We start from the raw sequence: 19453 nt of genomic DNA on the forward strand, positions 1-19453 counted from the left end.
GAATAAATATGTAATTCTTTTCATTATTTTACTGTCATTGTATTTTTTTTTTTTAATATTCTTAAGCCCTGGCAATGCCTTTTTGGACAAAGGAGATGTACTAATCGGTTCAAAATATAAAAAAGTTATTTACCGTCAATACACTGACAAAACATTCACAAAAGTTAAGGAGAGAAAACCAGAAGAAGAGCACCTGGGAATACTTGGTAAGTACTGTCCTAAATCGTCTATTCTAATAACATAAAATCAACAAATTAAAAAATGTAAAAATTCTCCCTGAATATAAGAAGTAACAAGGGAAATGCCTTATGTAATATACCCTGAGAAGGATTCATTCCCATGAGCAGCTATGGAAACTGTTGCATTATATTCACAGACTTACTGTATTTGTAACTTGCCTCTCCCAGGATAGGTCTATATTGAGCATAATAAAATCAGTGAATAAATACTTTTTTTTCTGTTGCAAATCCGATTCTGGACCACGGCAGCTTGTGGTTACAGTTACATTATTTTTGCTTATTGAAATGAGAGGTGGTTTGAATAATCCTATTTATTGGATTCCAGTACAAATGAATGCAGATTATTGCTCCTGAAGCAAGGAAAGCTGAGATGCAGAGTACGAAAACTGAAACTTTACCGATGAGCAGCAAGTAGGAGACAGAGCAGCATAACTATTCCCATTTGATAGCTGAAATGTGACAAGGCATTAGGAAAAAATGTTTAAGGAAACTATTGAGATGCTGGGGTGTGCAGAACAAGAAATGTATCACAAATGGGGGGAGGCACTACTGTCATTTCTGTCAAGATTAGTTATAACACCTTAATTAAAAACTTAATTCTTTTTGCAAACCTAATGTCTGGCAGTATGTTGACAGATGTGAGACCATCTATATGGGAGCAGTTAAAATGCTGCGGAGCAAAGCTGAAAAGCCATACAGAGAGACAATTATAATATATCATATGCAACCTAGATGCCAGTTTAAGGATAATTTGATGATCATAGGATCATAGGATCATAGGAAGTTACTAGGCTATTGGCCCTGAGGCCCTTTTAAGCCTAGCCAAGAGTTTAGCCCATGCATAGACAAATCAGCACCTGATGCCCCTTTCCAGCAGGGACACAGGTGGATTCCCAGGGATGTATTTTCTATTTCCCGTCCAGTTATCCGGATTGTGCTTAAAAAGGGGTAAAAGAGGTACTCTGCTTGATGTAGAGAGAGAGTCTATTCCATATATGGTGGAGTCTCTGGAACACAAATCTGTCCTGCCAGCAAGTCCTATTGATGTCACAGAGCAGTTTGAGGCCATGTGTACAGGTTACTCAAGTGGAGCTTGACTTTTGGATATGCAGCAGTCCCATCAAGGTGGGGTCCAAGATTGCCTTGTATGCCAGAGAGAGGTCACTTCTGAGGAGTCTGTATGAAACAAAGTAGAGGGACAGGGCTTTTAGCCTATCTGTGTATGGTAGATTTTTGAGGCCCTGGATTCTCCTGTGGTCTCTCCAGCTGTTGCATGTGCTTTGCAAGGTACATGCCGAATGGGACATTGTACTCAATAATTGGCCTTATAAGAGAAGAATACAGGGATGTTATGACCCCCCTTGTCCCTGGATGAGATACTCTTACTTATAAGGTGGGCCATGTAGAAAGCGTTCCATACAATGGAAGCAACATGGTGGTCAAAAGTCAGGCTGCTATCAATCTGGGTGCACAAATCCCTCACAACTGACTGCATTCTTAGAACATTATTATTGATGTGATCATTTGTGGGACATCTCTCTCCCCAAAGAGGATGATGATGCAGTTTTTTTTTGTATTCAGCTTGAGGCCATGTTTCTGGCACCAGTCATTTGTTTGGGTAAGACCCTCTTGGAGGATGTCCACGTCATTAGGAGAATTGATGACACTTCCCAACTTGCAGTCATCTGCAAACTTGTTCAATCATAGCCTACTGGTTTTGGCCTGTACCTCAGAAAAATATATCCCAAATAACAGAGCCCCCAAGACCGAACCCTGGGGTATGCCACTTGATACGGGTCTACTGTTTGAGGTCACTTCCCCTATTTTGACTAGGTGGGTTCAATCAGTGAGCCAGTTGGCTACCCATCTGGTAACATACAGATGGATGCCTAGTTGAAAGTGTTTATCTATTATGCCCGAGTGGGGAATAGTGTTGAAGGCTTTGGCCAGGTCAAGGTAGGTGGTGTGCACTGTCTTCCCCTCATCCATGGCTTTGGTGCCTGTCTCAAAACAGTCGATCAAATTTAAGAAACATGGCCTCCTCTTGATGAAGCCAAACTGTGTGGGATCGAGTGTTTGGAGGCTGCCAATGTCCTTGTTAATGAGGTCCATGATAATCCATTCTATGGCCTTGCAGACCAGGCTAGTTAGGCTGATGGATCTATAATTTCCCAGATCAGTGGATGCTCCACCTTTGTGTAAAAGGATGACAGTGGCTGTCCTCCTCTCAGCTGGGACAAAACTGGTACTCAGGCTTTGGTTGAATAGGGTGCCTAATGGTGCTGCAGGTTCCTGCCTGAGTTCATGTAGGATGCAGCCTGGGATGTTATCAGGTCCCATGGAGGCTGTATTTTTTGCCTTTGACAGAGCAGTGATGACCTCATCCTTAGATATAAGGGGAAGGGGGCAGGTACTGGGAATGTCCTGATTTACTGATGGGGGGACAAAGGGGTAAAATTTTCACTGAATCTGTCAGCCAGCAAGTTTGCTATATCTACAGCATTTGTATATGTGGTGTCCTTGACCACCAGTTCTAAACAGATGTGGGTGCTATCTCGAAATTGCGGACATATGTGAAGAAGGCCTTATGATTGTTTCTAGTTGATGTGGCCAATTTGGACTCAAAGTTTGCTTTGGAGGATTTCACTAGTGGTCTTATTTGCTTGTTTAGGCTAAGGAGAGATTGCATCCAATTGGGCACCTGCTCCTTATTGGTCCTGGACAGCAATTTTCTTCTTTTGTTATAGTTTATTTATTGCAGATGTCCACCAGACAGGTTTACTCTTCCTTGCGGGGGATGATTTAGACCTGTCAGGTATTCCTGATTCCATGCATCTATATAAGAGTTTGTATAGTAATTTGGTATAGGTTTTGGATACTGGTGGCAGTTCCTAGAGAGGGGGGAGGGGCTGTGAATCAGTTTATACCATCCTTCAGGAGGCTGTAATCAGCTTTTGGAGAAGTTTTTATGATTGACCCTAGCTAGGGTGGGTCAGAGGAGATGGTGACCTCGAACGTGACCGTTTCATGGTCGGATCTTACAAGGGAGGATGATACTGCAGGGATGCTGCAGTGGTTACTCATGTTGGTTAATACCAAGTCCAAGATATTGTCACCTCTTGTGGGGGTATTGACTAGCTTTTCCAAAGCATTTGTATTGACAAAATCGAGGAATCACTGAACATTTGTGTTCTGGCAAGAGTAGTTCTTCCAGTCTATGTTAAAATCACCCAGGATCAGGGTAAAGGGTTGAATCTTGAAAGATTCAAAGAGGTCTAGACAGACAGTTTGGGCATCTTGGGTCAGATTTGGAGGCCAGTAGCTAGCTATGATTTGTATAGGGGTCTTGTCAATAGTTAACTGCACCTGGAGTGTCTCCTGTGCATCATACTGTTTGACCAGCCTGGAGGTGTGTATGTCTTTAATATATATATATATATATATATATATATATATATATATATATATATTTCAAAACACCACCTCCTTTGACTTTACTACCCACAGTTTCACAGTTTGGGGTCTGAATGTATGATAGGATGAGTAATCAGGTAAGGCTGGGGTACTGTCAGCAGCTTTAAACCAGGTTTCTGTGACTGCACAGATATCAGCATTTTCCTGGGTTAGGAATGCTTGCATTGAGTACCATTTCATGTTTAGACTCCTAGCATTTTGCACCATGACCTTTAATTTGTGTTTTGTTGAAATTTTTATGTTGGTAGTTTTAACCTTATCACTTTTCCTAATAAAGGCACTATAAGGGAGGCAAGAGCCTTTGCCAGAATCCTGAAGTCCAGGTGAGACAGATGCAGGCCATCTCTGGCAAACATCATGGTCTGTCAGTCATATCTTCCCAGGCTGTCAAGTACTAGATCTCCCTGGAATGACACCAGAAACTAAGCCAATTGTTAAAGTCAATCATTTTCTGTTTGTATTCAGGCATCATTCTGGGTGATGGTAGAATGCTGCTTAAGGCTAGGGACATACCTGCCTGGGACACATGTTCAGCGAGTTCAATCATGTCTCTCTTCATATAGTCCAGGGAGGTACGTCTCATGTCATTCACACCAACATGGACTATGACAGAGTCATAACAGTACCTGTTGTTGAGAGACTTGAGTGAGTATGTGATATAGCGGATTATGGCCCCTGACAGACAACTAACTGTGACTTTCACATTATCCAGCCTGGTGAGAGGCACATCTGTGTGTCTCACAATGGAGTCACCTATGACTAATATGTTGGGTTTATGGTTAAGCCTTAGTGGTTGTGAGACACAGGTGTGTGAACTATGCATGGTATGTGGTGTGGAGGGCTGTGAAGATTGCATGTGTTTTTGCCCCGGATGTCTCCTTTATTTGGGTTTGTTTTTGTTGAGGACCTCCACATATATGTGGGTGTGTGTTGTGTAGGTGTGGGTGGTGTCTGAGATGTAGTGATTGTGTTGACAACCTTCTCAGTGCCAGATATACTGGCCTGTGAGGGAGAGAGCTTGGACTCTAGGTTCCTAATGTAATTGTATGTCTTGCAAATTGTGTTCCTAGATGGTAGTAGTAGTAGTAGGTGGTTGTCTGTGTACATAAGGTACTTACTACACTGTCTCAGGATGCCCATATCAACCAGACTGGCAGGAGAAACTGCAGGAAATTGTCCATCCATATTTTTCAGAATCTGAGAGAGAAGGCCAGGGAGAGCTAAGGGGTTAGCCTACAGCCCAAGTCCTTAAACCAAATCTAAGAGGCTGAGAATAACACTTACAATTTAAACAGGCTATAAACAAGCAGTAACAAATGCAACAGAAAAGATGCAATTGAACACTTTAGATTAGCAGAAAAAGCAAGAGTTGTTTGCCTTTAAATAGGATAGCATACAGTAGGTGTTTCTGCGCCATAGCACAGTTCTCTGGTACGGTTCTTGGCTTAGACACCTTCTGTGTGGACTCTGCACATTCTTGTTGTGTTCAGCCTGGTTTTTACCAGGTGAGGCGGTATTTCTGCAAATCCTCCATTGCCGTGAGCACTGTGGGACAGTGAATACTAGAGGTACACTATCAAGTGTCAGTGCCCTTATCAAGATTACTACCTGTAATTTATGCCCAGTGAATGCTGGTTTGCCTCTTACTCCTTGACCTTGAACTGGATTTGGTGTTTAATCTAAGAATGAATGGATGAATGAAAGCCTTTAAATATTTTCTGTTACAGTTATTGTATTCAAATGCCTTTAAGTTAGCTCTGTTGAGTGTTTTGAAATACGATATTAATGTATATTTACTTGTGATTTTATCTTCATTAAATGTGTTTTGCATCTGATATTTCCATTTATTTGGCCTGTGTCGTGACTGAACCCAATCTGGATCAGTTCACAGGCTCCCTTTTTAAATGTCAGCATCTGTAACTCTGAGTACTGACACACCAAAAACAAAAAGACCAAAAATGCAGGAGAAGAGTGAATGTCAAACATTGAACTCCTACTTTAAGCTTTTTTTTTGCAGGGGCAAGCCTCGCTGCACCCCCCCCCCCAATATGGGAGGCAAGTTACTCATTAACTTATATATACCAACTTTGAGATCACCATACCATGGACATAAGGTAATATTATGAGAAATGGTCATCTCAGACTTAATATATGCAAGTCAGTTTTTTTCAGCAATTCAGTCACTGTATTCTGGGACTCACTGAAGTGGGTCCTGACATTTCAAATGGTTGTCTAGTTGACATACCTGAATACAAACACTACGGAAATAAATCAATTCACTGATGAAGTACATTTGCACATTTAATGTACTTTTTGCATCTGTGGCTGATAACAACCATGCTCCCTCCCATCAGTCTTAACCCATTCCTCTCCTTGTGCTGTGGCCACCAGTATGGTAGTGACATCACTCCAGAGAGAACAATGGTAGTGACATCACTACAGAGGGACTATCACATAGGTTGCCTTGGAAGTGGTTTGTTCCCTTGCCTGTATCTTTCCGATGCAGACTGTGAAGGTGCTTCTATGTCTTTGTTTCACTACGGGGGTGCTTCTAAGCCTTTGTTTCACCCTGGGGCAGGCTATGGGGGTGCTTCTAACCCTTAGCTTCACCTTGGGTGGCTGATGTGGGCACTCATATCACTTCAAGGTTCTATTGTACTTCCTCTACATGTGCTTGCTTCCTCACACATGCTGTTAAGGTCTACTGTCACCCAAACTTCTCAACTGTACTTGTTCTGGAGGTACAACTAATTTTTAGACTTCCACACTGTAGAACAAACCAGACCTCACACCACAAGTTCCAGGCCAGATGAATTCACTCAGTTTAGTGCACAGACTGATTTATTAAAATAAAGAAAATAAATTCTGCAGTAAAAATTAACAGCAAAACTTCAAACTCTAATACCATTAAGAACAAATAACACTTCTCTGGTGCCTCAGCTTTCAGAAAAGCCTTTTCAGAGTTTCAGAGTCTCTGAAGCCTTTTAAGAGTCTTAGAGACTCTGAAAAGGCTTTTCTGAAAGCCGAGGCACCAGAGAAGTGTTATTTGTTCTTAATGGTATTAGAGTTTGAAGTTTTGCTGTTAACTTTTACTGCAGAAGTTATTTTTTTATTTTAATAAATCAGTCTGTGTACGAAACTGAGTGAATTCATCTGGCCTGGAACTTATGGTGTGAGGTCTAATTTTTAGACTTAATTTATCCCTTCACATAATGTATCGGTTTTTGGAGTAACATTTCTTTTTTCTGGCTTGATTTAACCCTCTTCACAAAACTTCTGAATCCCTCCTTCTGCCACACATTTTGAAACATTTTACATCTCCCCTTTCCAAAGCAAAAACAAATGACTGTGACACAGAATTTTTCAATGTTATTCATTAAAGTCTATTGAGTTTAACCTGTGTCATTTTTGTCATCCTCAGTTTTTTAAACTTGTATTTCTATGCAGTATCCAGTAGTCCTAGTGGAAGTGACAAGGGTTATGTGCCACTTGGTATTCAGATTTTACGCTACTTTTTTAAAGCAATGAAACATGGAGTTTTTTTACTCTCAAATAAATAAATAAATAAATGTGCAAATGTCCTGAGACACCCCTACTAAAAGAAAATGCACCCACAGGGCATCAGACATAGGGGAGATGCTGCAGTTAACTTGACCATTCAAATCACATTATAAATGAAATTTTTTAGGGTTTTTCTTATGTGGGTGGGACAGAGCCAAAAGCCTACAATGTTCAAATATAAAGTGAACCATGCTTGTTTTCAATTGTTATAGGAAAAAGCACAGGTGAAAGGCAAGACTGAATTTCTGTCCTTAATTATAGTATAGGTCATCGTGGGATGAAAAAAAAAAAGTTAATTAAAAAAAAAACTCTAAAATGTACCTCAGACCCTCTAGAAACTTGGTAGCTTCTGAGGACCTGGTGGCACACATACCCCAGGCTGAATGGATATATTCCATCAATAGTTTTTACAGTGTACTCTTAGTAATTTAGGTTGTGATGAAAAGCTGCAGGAAAAAGCAAAAGTTGAAACAGTAACAGTGATTTTTTTTCCTTAATCAGAAAAAACTTTTAAGGTCATTACTGGAAGAAAAGGTTGTTTTAAAAAACTCTAAAATGAGCCTCAGAGCATCTAGAACCCTCATGGTTTCAGAGGTCCTTGTGGCCACCAGAACCCCAGTTTAATACAGTTATTACAGCATAGTTTTACTCAGTTATGGTGTTATAAAAGGATTCAGAAAAAACTAATTTGAAAACCAAGTCTGAATTCATTTCCTTAATCATGATATTTGCTCAGGTCATTATTGGATGAAAAGGTTGTGGAAAAAAACAGCAAAATACAACTCACAGCATCTATGACCCCACCCCCATGGCTAAATGCAGTTGTTTTCTTCAGAGTCACAAGAGTCATACCTCTCAACCTCTTAGCACAAGCAGTCTGGACAAAGTCTAAAATAATGATGGGACAAAGGCCAAAGAATAAGGATATGTTTTACATAATGCTCTTATAAACATAGAAAGTTGTTAGAATAACAGGATTTGTGTTGACTTGCATTTTCTGTTTCTAAAAGATATTAAGTCTGAATCTCAAATGTGTGTCATTATTTAATGGCTTTAATCCTTAATGATTTGCCAGAAAATCACAAGATTTATGAGGAACAGACCAAAAAGATGAGGCAAAAATCTGGGCATTTGAGAGGTGCAATAAGAGTGCAATCTGGCCTGCTTAAAATGTGTTGAATGAATGAATGAATAAATGCAGAAAAAAAACTAAAGAGTAAGAAAATGAGAGAAAAGGGAAGAAAAACGTAATCTGGATGGTGTGTGTAGCCCAGGATGGGCGGCACCAGGTGATGTTTGTAGGTGGGTGCAATGAGCAGCAGGGGGTGCTGTGGTGCCCTTTTACCTAGAGCATCAGATTAGCTAAGGCTGTCCCTGCCCACAGAGTCACTTCTCAAACTTGGGTTGTTTGAGAGGTAGTAAGGTGTTTATCCCACTGCAACACAGAGACAGACTCAGTTGTATTTAAAAAACAACTGCTATTCTAAGATAAAACAGCAAGCTACAATGCAAGAACTGGGTGCCTTCAGGAAAGGTAAAAGACAGTGCTTATTCATGACAAGAAACACATTTCAGGGGAAAATGCTTCATAGCTGTGTGAAAATTGTATGGTTTCAAAACTCTAAGAAGTTATCAGTAGTGGAGTCTTATTGGAAAACAAATACACAGAAGTGCAAGGCATGGACTTAAAAAGAATTGCACATAATGCAGAAATCAGAATATGAGCACACTGTGTGACAAAGTACTTCTTAGTGGGAAAAAAACAGTATGCACAAAACTGCTAGAAATACTCCATTTAAAATATAATCTCCTATATCAATTAATTCATCTAACCATTTTCTGTACTCACTACTCTCTTTGTCCAGTTTGGGTCAAAGGAGGCCTGAATGTATCCCAAAAAGCAAAAAGCAAAATTTGCAAGGCAGATCCATGTATATATATATATATATATATATATATATATATATATATATATATATATATATATATATATATAAATATAAATACACACACAAACATGTATGCATATGCACATATACCTATCTCTATAGAACCAACATTAGTTAAAAATAAATAAATTTTTTTCCATGGGGGCAAGTCCCTGCACCCCACACCTCCTGATAATTATATATATATATATATATATACATATATACACATACACCAACTCAGAGACTTCCCAACAACGGAGAGACTCCCAAACAAATATGGGTTGATGAATGCTGTCTGGATTGAAATGAAATTAGTAAACCCTATATATACATACACATATTTATATGCAATACTAGATATTTTCATTTTATCTCAGTTCTGCAACAATGGTGTTAGTGTATATGTACAAATTAGCTGTGTAGGAACAGAGCCCTCATATCAAAGGGTTGCTTGATAGAACCCCCAAGTTTGCAACCAATGTGGTAAAGCCTACAACTGTTGAAGTTCCATCATGTGGACAAGGCTTAGCTACTTCATTGTTGTGCTCACAGTGTACTGTGGAAACTTAGCAGTGTATATTTATTTTATTGTTTGTTTTGTTTGGTGTTGTAGATTTAGGTTACAGAGTACAGAAGTTGTAGTTCAGGCATGTGGAGGAAGGCTGAGCTTTTGTGCAGTTGTGCATGCAGGATATCATGTCATTGTATATTAGAGTGGAAGACAATGTCTAATTGTTGACTAGTTGTAAAAATAAATATTAAGCCTCTCATCTTGATATTTGTGGGTGAGTTGATGTCTTAGGACATAAGGACTTAGAACTTAAAAAGTTAAGTGTCAACAAATGTCTGCAAATGTCTGTAAAAATATTTATACACACACACACACATATTTATTACACAAATATAGATGTACAAATATTCAGGTATGTTTCCTGTAAATTAAATACATAAAAGAATGACTCTGCCATATCATAAAGAAAACTGATTAATTAGAATTGATGTATAATGTCAACATGAGAAATTTTTACTTTCTTTGTCTCTAACAGGGCCATTGATACATGCACATCCAAATGAAAAAGTCAAAGTGGTCTTTAAAAACATGGCCAGCAGAGAATATTCCATTCATGCACATGGAGTTAAGACGGACAGCCCTGTAATAACATCTACCAAACCAGGTAAGCATCAAAATGTTGTGTGGCTGTGATTATTTTATACTGTGTTCCTTGTGGGTTTTTTAAGATATTCTGTGGGACAGAGCAAAGTGGGGAATTATCATTTAGGAACTGTGCATTTAACAGGGTTAAAAGGGGAAAAGAAAAGAAAAGAAAAGATGTGTGCCTAGGATAAGGGTGTCTTCAGCTCAAAAATCTCTTCTCAGCCTTCATTAATTTTATTTAATTATCTGTAACGTGAAGCTGCTCATAGAACCCCAGTTAAGAATGCTAATGGAGTAAAATGTTTTGGTGGAGATGCAGGAAGTGGAGACAGATAACATTTGTATGTGATAGGCACGTTAAGAAATTGAGGAACTCTGTTAGAAGTTGATAAATTTAGGAAGGAGGTATCAAGACAAAGGTTATAAGAGACTGGTGGCTTTGTGTATTTGGGGAAGAAAAATAATTGGAGTGTGGGAACACAGAGAGAGAGCAGAGTCACTTTTGGTGGCAGGATGGGTAAAATGTAAGAATGGAAGTTACTAGAAAAATGGATGGCCAAATGTTGGCGGTAAGTACTAATGGAAAGAGTGGGTTTGTAGAGTAATCTGAGGACTGGGGACTGGAGAAAGAGAGACAGAGACATGGTAGGGCAATGGCAAATAAGTGGACAGACTGCTTGAAAGGAAGCTCAGGGGATGAGGTAAAGAAAAAGGGGGTGGATAAGGGTCTGAGGAGGGTGGTAGTGCATGTGAGAAAGATATATTGTGACATAAACTAGGATAAATGTATGCTAGTATGTGGGGGATGGGGTACGTTAAGTTTCTCAGGGGTAGTGGGAGATAAGTCTGAGAAGAGAAATTTAGAGATTACAGATGTATGAACAGTAACATTGAGACAGAAGAAGAGAAGAAATAGCTGGTGGGCAGTAGTCCTAACATCATATAGAACAACAACATGCTGAGAATTTGGAGTAGCACAAAGTTGCTTACTTAATCATTCTGTCCTAAAAAAGGATACTCGTCAGGAAAGCAGAGTCTGCGTGCATCCTGTGAGACTATAGTCATCTTTTCATGAGACTTCCCTCTACTCCTGAAACTGGTACACTCATCACGGTTCAATGAAGTCCTGGTAAAGGTACATACATAAAACCAAGACAGTAAGGTGGCATCCACAAGCAGACATGATTTTGTAAACACGACAGTGAAATGGTCAGCAGGGAATGTGCAGAGCTAGATATTAAGAAGTGTTTACAAAAAGTTATGAAAAAATAGGACATGCTGCCATGTTTATACTAATAATGCAATAGTAGAGGTTGATGCTGTCATGTTGGGTGATGTATGCAAGCGGTGGATATTAGTAAAAATTACATTAAAATATGAAGACATTCTGAGATGTAAGTGTTCTTTTGATTAAAACAGTTGTGAATATTATCTATATTTTCACAACTGCATCCAGTTCCTAAAAGCTTTGTGACCTACAAGTGAAGAAATGGTGCTCTCTTATACAAAATATTAAGGCACACACTATTGCCACTGATACGTGTCATCTAACATAAATGGTTTTGTACAGCACGTCATTTTGAAATATTGTAAAATCATTATATGCATAATTTGCATTGATTCAGCAGTATCACAATGCAGCATGCTCCTGCCTCCTGTCATGCAACATTGGAAAATTCTTGAACATGTGAATAATTCCCTCACTGATATTTTGGGTCTATCTTGCACATTTATAAAGATATAACCCTTTGTTTGACCATATATTTGGCAAACAAAATACAGTCAAAAAAGTTAAAAGGTACCACGCTAGAGGGTAAAGATACCTGTGGAGATAATCAAATGAATAATCTATAGTAGTAGTTCGGAACTCCACAGGAATCACGCAAGGTGGTCTACGGACTTGAAAACAGGCAGTCAATATTCCCCAAACCTGTAAACAGCAGCTGAAAAAGCAAGCGTGAGGCTTACAACGAAATGTCACTCAGCAATGAGCGTTCTAAAGCAGCAAACTGCAACAGGCAAAAACGTAATAAATACGAACAGCAGCAAATATTAAGACACCAACTGACAGCATACGTAGATCTTGTAGATAGTAAGCAACAACTTCAGCGAAACACAAAATAAACTTAAAATCCAGAATTTATTTGTAAGCGCTTTCACCTTTCGGCTTCTTCAGACAATTACAAAAAGAAGAAAAAAAGCAACAATTCAAATACTGTGTGTGTGCATATCATTGGTAGACAAAGTAAAACGTCATTCAATTGAAATACAACTTAAAAATACAAATAAAAAATACACATATTCCATTCATTTAAGTAAAATGTGTGTCTACATAGGTACACAAATATGTATCTCCATATGTACACACATATATAAATGATAATAATAACATATACATTTTTGAAAACTGCATATTTAAATAAATAGATAAATAAATAAATGACCATCTAATACATATAAATGTAAAAATATAATTTAATTTAATACTTTGAGTCTTCTCTTTTTCAAAACAGGTTTAAGGGAAGCCTTATCATTAAGACCAGGTTCCCTGTCTGCTTGACATCTAATTATCCACCTTAATTCATTCTCTTCTGTATAAATCTCTATGTCACCTCCACGTATATTTTGTCTAAAACTTTGCATCACTGAAAAGATGAATGTATGGTCAGAACCCTTATTCATGTTATGTTTTGCTAGAGCATTTATTAAAGAACCTTTACGTATATGGTAGACATGTTCCCTTATGCGTTCCCTAAAACTTCTGTTTGTTTTACCTATATAGAAACATTCACAAGAGACACATCTAGCTAAATAGACTAAATGCTCACTTTGACAATTAGTGTTGGTATGGAAATTAAATTCAATACCAGTAACAGGGTGTACAAATAAAGTCCTCTCATCTATGTACGGACATTGTTTACATTTACCACATGGTTTAGTGTTTACTGAACTTCTGACAGAGTCAGAACATTCATTAGCCAGAGGACGATGACAAAGTATACGCTTCAGATTACTCTTGTTCTTGAAGGCATAGGTAGGTCTGGGTCCTACTATCCTGCCTATGCTTTCATCTAAGAGAAGAATATTCCAATATTTTTCGAAGGTCATCTTAACATCTGCCATGTCTGAGGTGTAAGATATAGGTATTCTGAGATGGGCTGTGCTTAGAATGTTGTCTGACTGGCTTTCAGTGGAGGCATTCTCAGAAAAATATGGTCTACCTCTAGTGGTTCTAAGAGAACGTGCAATGTCAATGGCCTTATCTAATTCCTTTGATTTATAACATCTATTAATCAACTTCTCTTTAAGGCTGGTGATCTCTAGCATAAAGTCATCATAAGTTGAGTTAAGTCTGGAGGCTCTCATAGCCTGACCCTTTGCCACATTTTTAAAGACAAAAGGGGGATGCATACTTTCTCGATGAAGTAAGGTATTCCTATAGCAGGCTTTACGGTGTATTGTAGTGTTTAACATCCCATTACCTAATCTAATTATATCCACATCTAAGAAGGAAATCCTTTCTCTAGAAAAATTGGTGGTAAATTCAAGAAAATTAGTAAGACCATTGACAGTGGATATTAAATGATGTAATTCTGCTTCAGTGCCAAACCATATAAAGAAAAGATCATCCACAAAACGTTTATAAAACAAAGCTTTGCTCCGAAATTCTTGTAGTGGAAGCAATTTATCTTCCTCCCACCTGGCCATTACTATGTTGGCGTAGCTGTTGGCACAAGAAGTGCCCATAGCCACGCCATCATTTTGTAAATAGAATTCATTATTAAAGGAAAAAACATTGTTCTGTAGAACTATTTCTAAGAGCATAGTTAGCTGATCTATTACAGTCGGAGTCAGGTCAGAGTGTGAAGTTAAAAACTGATGCACCATTACAACCCCTATGTCATTAGGGATCACGGTAAATAAACTCTTAACATCCATAGTAACAAGAATATAAGGTTTATCATCAGGTATTTCTTTAATAAATGTGTATAATTCTAAAAGAAATTGTTTACTATCCCTTAATATAATAGAATTAGTGTCAACTACAGGTCTGAAAAAATGCTCCAAGTAAAGGGAGAGGGGCTCTGTAACCCAACCCCTCCCAGCTACTATAGGACGGAGAGGTGGTTTTTCTAAAGACTTATGGATCTTAGGTAGACCCTGTATAGTAGGTATAAGTGGTTTATTAACTCTAAAAAACTTCATTAAATTGTGATCTATATCTGCAATTTAAAATCAGCATCTGCAAACCGACCTTTGATACTAACAGCAGTCAATATCCTGTTTACCAAACAGCTATTACATTTTTCATTTTTTGTAATTAATACCACTTCTTGGGTAGTATAAATCAAATTAAGTGTTTTCAGTTGAAGAATTTGGACAAAAGATCTCAGGAAGCAAGTGATTTCCTGGATTAGAAAATCTCAGGAAGCAAACATAAATTAGCTTCCTGTTGTTCAGGATTAAGTGAGTTAAGAAAGACTTAGAAACTTCTTTAACAACAATTTTCCATTTTCAGGAAAATCTATTTGCATACTGCTAACTCACTTGAGTTTAACTAGGAAAGGCTAACAAATAAATGTTCTGCGCATTACATATCCCTCTCCCTCAATAATAGCTATACTGGAGAATTTACTTGAAACACATCCCTTGGATTCATGAACATAAATCTATTCTTGTAGGAGATTGTAAGTCGAAATAGTATGGTCCTCTCCTGTACCAATTAAATTATGTGCCAGGTCATTTTATCCATCATACGTGGTCACAGTTCCTGTTTCTGGTAAAGCTGAAGAATAAGCAAAATCCTGGTACACATGCGACCACATCTTTGTAAGCACTGCTGCTTTCATCCTAACTCTATCACTGATACCAGTCATCTGATCATTCAGACATTATTATGCATCTGATTACTCAAAAAAAAAACATTGTCAGTGATCACATATTCAGTCCATCCCTTGACCACTTCCATTTACTGCTCTACAATAAAATGGCAGCCATTGTGCAGTGTTTATGATGTAAACATAGTTGTATACAAACAGCATCTGCCCCATAACTACATTCAGAGTCAGAAAACAGTTAAAGGGAAGTACCTGTGGGACAATAAGCAAAAGTCATTCACCAATGTAATGAATTTAGATTGTTTTGCATGGGTGCAAGTCCATTTTCTCTCCTCAGATGTGGGGAACTCTGCCCCAACAATTCCCCCACTAAATTATTCTCTTTCCTAAAATGTCATGGATCTAAAATACTGGTACAATTCCTATGTTTGCTTTTAAACACAAATGTATACATTGCTATTGTTTTATTTCATTCATTTCGGAGATACTGTTTTTCCATTTTTCTAGGAAAAGTACTATTAAATCCTAAATATGCTCAGAAAAATAGAGGATTTTCATGGAATTTGGCACTTTAGATCAGAGCACTCATTCACCGCAGCCTGTATTTGTCCTCATATTTACAACTTCTAACACAGCCAGCTTGCTTTATTGACTATTCTACACTTCTTTATTCTAGAATGTTTTATATATATTGTATGTATGTGGGAGTGGGGAGCACTGAGCAACCTATTTGTCCCTAGAGGAGTGGTTCCAGCCCAGCAACTTGTAGTTTATTGGTCATTTTGGGTCAATTCCTGGCTCTTTCAACCCCCTGCTATAAAGCCCGTTTTTGCATGCTTTTGCACGATTTAGCACGAAGTTGCTCATAGAGCAGCATCGGGCAGCGCCGGTTAATCAAGTTTAAACTATTTCTGGCTCCGTAAAGTCTGCTCTTCAATTTTTCCCTTATAACTGCTCTACTTGCAATCTAAACAGCCTATTCTCTATCTGAAAAGCTCAGCACTTGCTCCTAAAGCATTTTTTATACAGGTAAAGCACTCTTAAACAAAAGAAAGTACTTCATTCACTTAAATTCCCTTGAGTACCCATTTCCCTATAGGTCCTTTCTGACTCAGTTACACAGCAATCTTTTTCACTATTCTAGCATGTCGAAGGGTCAATTGCTGGCGTCCTCTCCTGTTCAGCTGGTAAATCTGGGAATCTTGAGGCAATGTTACAATTGCCTCCTGTACACAGACAACCCTCTCCTCCTCCCAACAAATACAAATATATGCGAGAGATGCAACTATATAGCCAAACTGGAGGCTGAGCTCTCTCAACTCAGTACTGGCAAGACCAGTCAAGAGGAGAAGGTAACCACGCACACCACAAACCCAGTCTCACATAGAACTATTACAACTGCAAACCAAACACATAAACACACAAAAACATACTTGAGGCGCTGATTAAAAATCTACCAAAACAACAGAGGCCTCCAAAGCAGACACCCAAGCAACCGCCACCTTAAGACATAGCACATGCAACACATAGTTCACAAAGTCAGTGTGCTAAACAGTCACAGCCCTTAAGGCCAAACAACATGCCAGACACACTTGTAATAGGTGACTCCATAGTCAGACACACTGATGTCCCGCTCACCAGACTGAACAAGGAAAAGGTCACAGTAAGCTGCCTGTCGGGCGCTAGAATCCGCCACATAACACAAGCACTCAGGTCACTCCACAGCAAGTACAAATATGACTCAGTCATTGTCCATGTCGGTGTGAACGACCTGAGGCGATACCTCCCTGGACTACATGAAAAGAGACATAGAGGAGCTCTCTGATTATGTAGCCCAGGCCAGTATGACCCTGACCCCGAGCAGCATCTTACCCTCACCAAGAATGATGCCACAGTACAAAGACAAAATGATCAGTTTTAACAACTGGCTTAATTACTGGTGTCATTCTAAGGGGATCCAATGTCTGTCTGCTTGGGATGACATGCTTGACAAGCCACGCTGCTTCACAAGGGATGGCTTGCACCTGTCACCCCTGGGCTTCCGGATATTGGCCAAGGCTTTTGCCACCCCATAGTGCCTTTTCTAGGCAAGGCCCAAATGACAAACCTACCTCCCTAGAAAACACAAGTGGAAAAAAACTAAGGGTAATGCTGCTCAATGCCAGAAGTCTAAACCTCAAGATACATGCTCTCGAAGCCCTCCTCAGTATGGAGAACATTGATGTCTGTGCAGTGACTGAAACCTGGTTCAAGGCTCCTGAGACCACCCCAGCACTATCAGGTTTTACCTCATATCATGCTTTCCGGCCCCAAAACTTGGACCGAACCACAAAAGGAGGGGAGTATCCATATTCATCAAAGATACCCACACCTCCAGGTAAGTGGCAATGCACGAAGCATGGGAGACCATCCAGGTGCAACTAACCATAGGCAAAACTGCCCTACAGTTTGTAGCATGCTACAGACCACCCTCTCAAACTCAGGAACCCACACAGCCTTCCTGGAGACACTGGAGAGTATGAATGTCTCTCCAAATACCATCATATTGGGAGACTTCAACTACCCAAACATAGACTGGGAACATTACTCAAGCCCCAACACCCTAGCCCAAAGGTTCCTAGAATTCATAAACTCAAATGTGATGGAACAACTAGTCACCATTCCCACAAGAGGAGATAATATACTAGACCTGATCATCACAAACATGGGGACAAAATGCTCCACACCGGAAGTATATCCCTCATTGGTGAGATCAGACCATAAATTAATCTCACTGGAAATCCACATCCTGCCCCCACCCCCTGCACAAAAGACCACAGTGAAGAACTTCTCAAAAGCCAACTTCACACTTCTTAAGACTGAAGTGGTATCCTTCAAGGCCCTGGGCCAGTGGAAACCACAACCCACACTGCTGAATCCTTTACAAATGCCTTCTACGGGCACCTTCAAGAATGCATGGATCATGCAATCCCAAATAAAACCAAGACCCATTCCCCCAAAGGCAGGCGCCCGGTCTGGTGGACCCCAGCCATAAACAAACTTTACAACAGGAGGAGGAAGCTACTACATGACAGAGCAAAATCCCTAAAAGGGAAGGCATCTCTGATCAGTACTAGCAAAAAACTACGATCACTCATAAAATCATCCAAGGCCAACTTTGAGAGAAAAATCGCTAAAGACACAAAAGACAATCACAAGGCCTTCTTTAGCTATGTTAGAAACCTGGGTGGAAACTCCCAGATATGCTCAGAGTCCAAAATGACACAAAATACACTGAACCCACAGACATTGCCAACATTCTGGCAGACAGGTTCAGTGCAAATTTCTCCTCCCCCAAAGGAGAAATATCTATCCCAGCAGAGTGTAGCCTCCTAACATCTCAGATGCCCAGGTGAGAGCCCCTCTCTAAAGCTAAAAACACAGCATCAATGGGACCGGACAGTGTCCCGGGCTGTGTGCTACATGAACTCCAAGAGGAACTAAACCCACACATAAGGCTGCTGTTTAATCTTAGCCTTACTACAGGATACGTACCCAAAGAGTGGCGTACGGCAACAGTGGTCCCACTCCACAAAGGTGGTGCTTCTACGGACCCTGGAAATTACCGCCCCATAAGCTTGATGAGCCTGGTCTGCAAAGCTATGGAGAGGATCATTATGGAACTCATAAACAAATACATTGGGGACCTACAGACATTGGATCCCACCCAATTTGGCTTTGTCAAGGGCAGATCCTGCCTTTTGAACTTGGTCGACTTTTTTGAAACAGTCACTAAGGCCATTGATGAGGGTAAGGCAGTTCACACAGCCTACCTTGACCTTGCAAAAGCCTTCGACACAATACCCCACTCGGGCATCATAGACAAACTCACCAGCTTAAAGGTAAACCCATATGTCACAAGATGGGTTGCCAACTGGCTCAAGGACAGAACCCACAGGGTCAGAATTGCTGGAGCCATGTCAGACTCTAAGCCAGTCACAAGCGGTGTCCCACAGGGCTCAGTCCTGGGACCCCTCTTGTTCGGCATTTATTTTTCCGAGGTGCAGGCAAACATAGGAGGATTGTGGCTGACAAAGTTCGTAGATGACTGCAAACTGGGCGCCATAATTGATACTCCAGCGGACACAAGCATCCTTCAGAGAGGCCTCATAGAAATGGATAATTGGTGCCAGAGCCATGGCCTTAAGCTGAATGCCAAAAAATGTATAGTCATACCCTTTGGGAAAAACAAGGTACCCACAAATTACCACATAG

The 19453-nt window shown here is 39.7% G+C and overlaps 1 protein-coding gene across 1 annotated transcript in view; it reads left to right on the forward strand.

Annotated features, from left to right (window-relative positions):
- LOC122801096 (ceruloplasmin) overlaps positions 1–19453 on the forward strand; it is a 452049-nt gene that overhangs the window by 317042 nt on the left and 115554 nt on the right. The window contains exons 13-14 of the mRNA XM_044070617.1: positions 67–206; positions 10252–10380. Of these exons, the coding sequence (XP_043926552.1) occupies positions 67–206; positions 10252–10380 (269 nt within the window). The remainder of the gene's footprint in view (positions 1–66; positions 207–10251; positions 10381–19453) is intronic.

This window comes from Protopterus annectens, chromosome 4.part1 (genome assembly GCF_019279795.1).
Source record: "Protopterus annectens isolate FY-2018-M chromosome 4.part1, PAN1.0, whole genome shotgun sequence".
Lineage (NCBI taxonomy): Eukaryota > Metazoa > Chordata > Ceratodontiformes > Protopteridae > Protopterus > Protopterus annectens.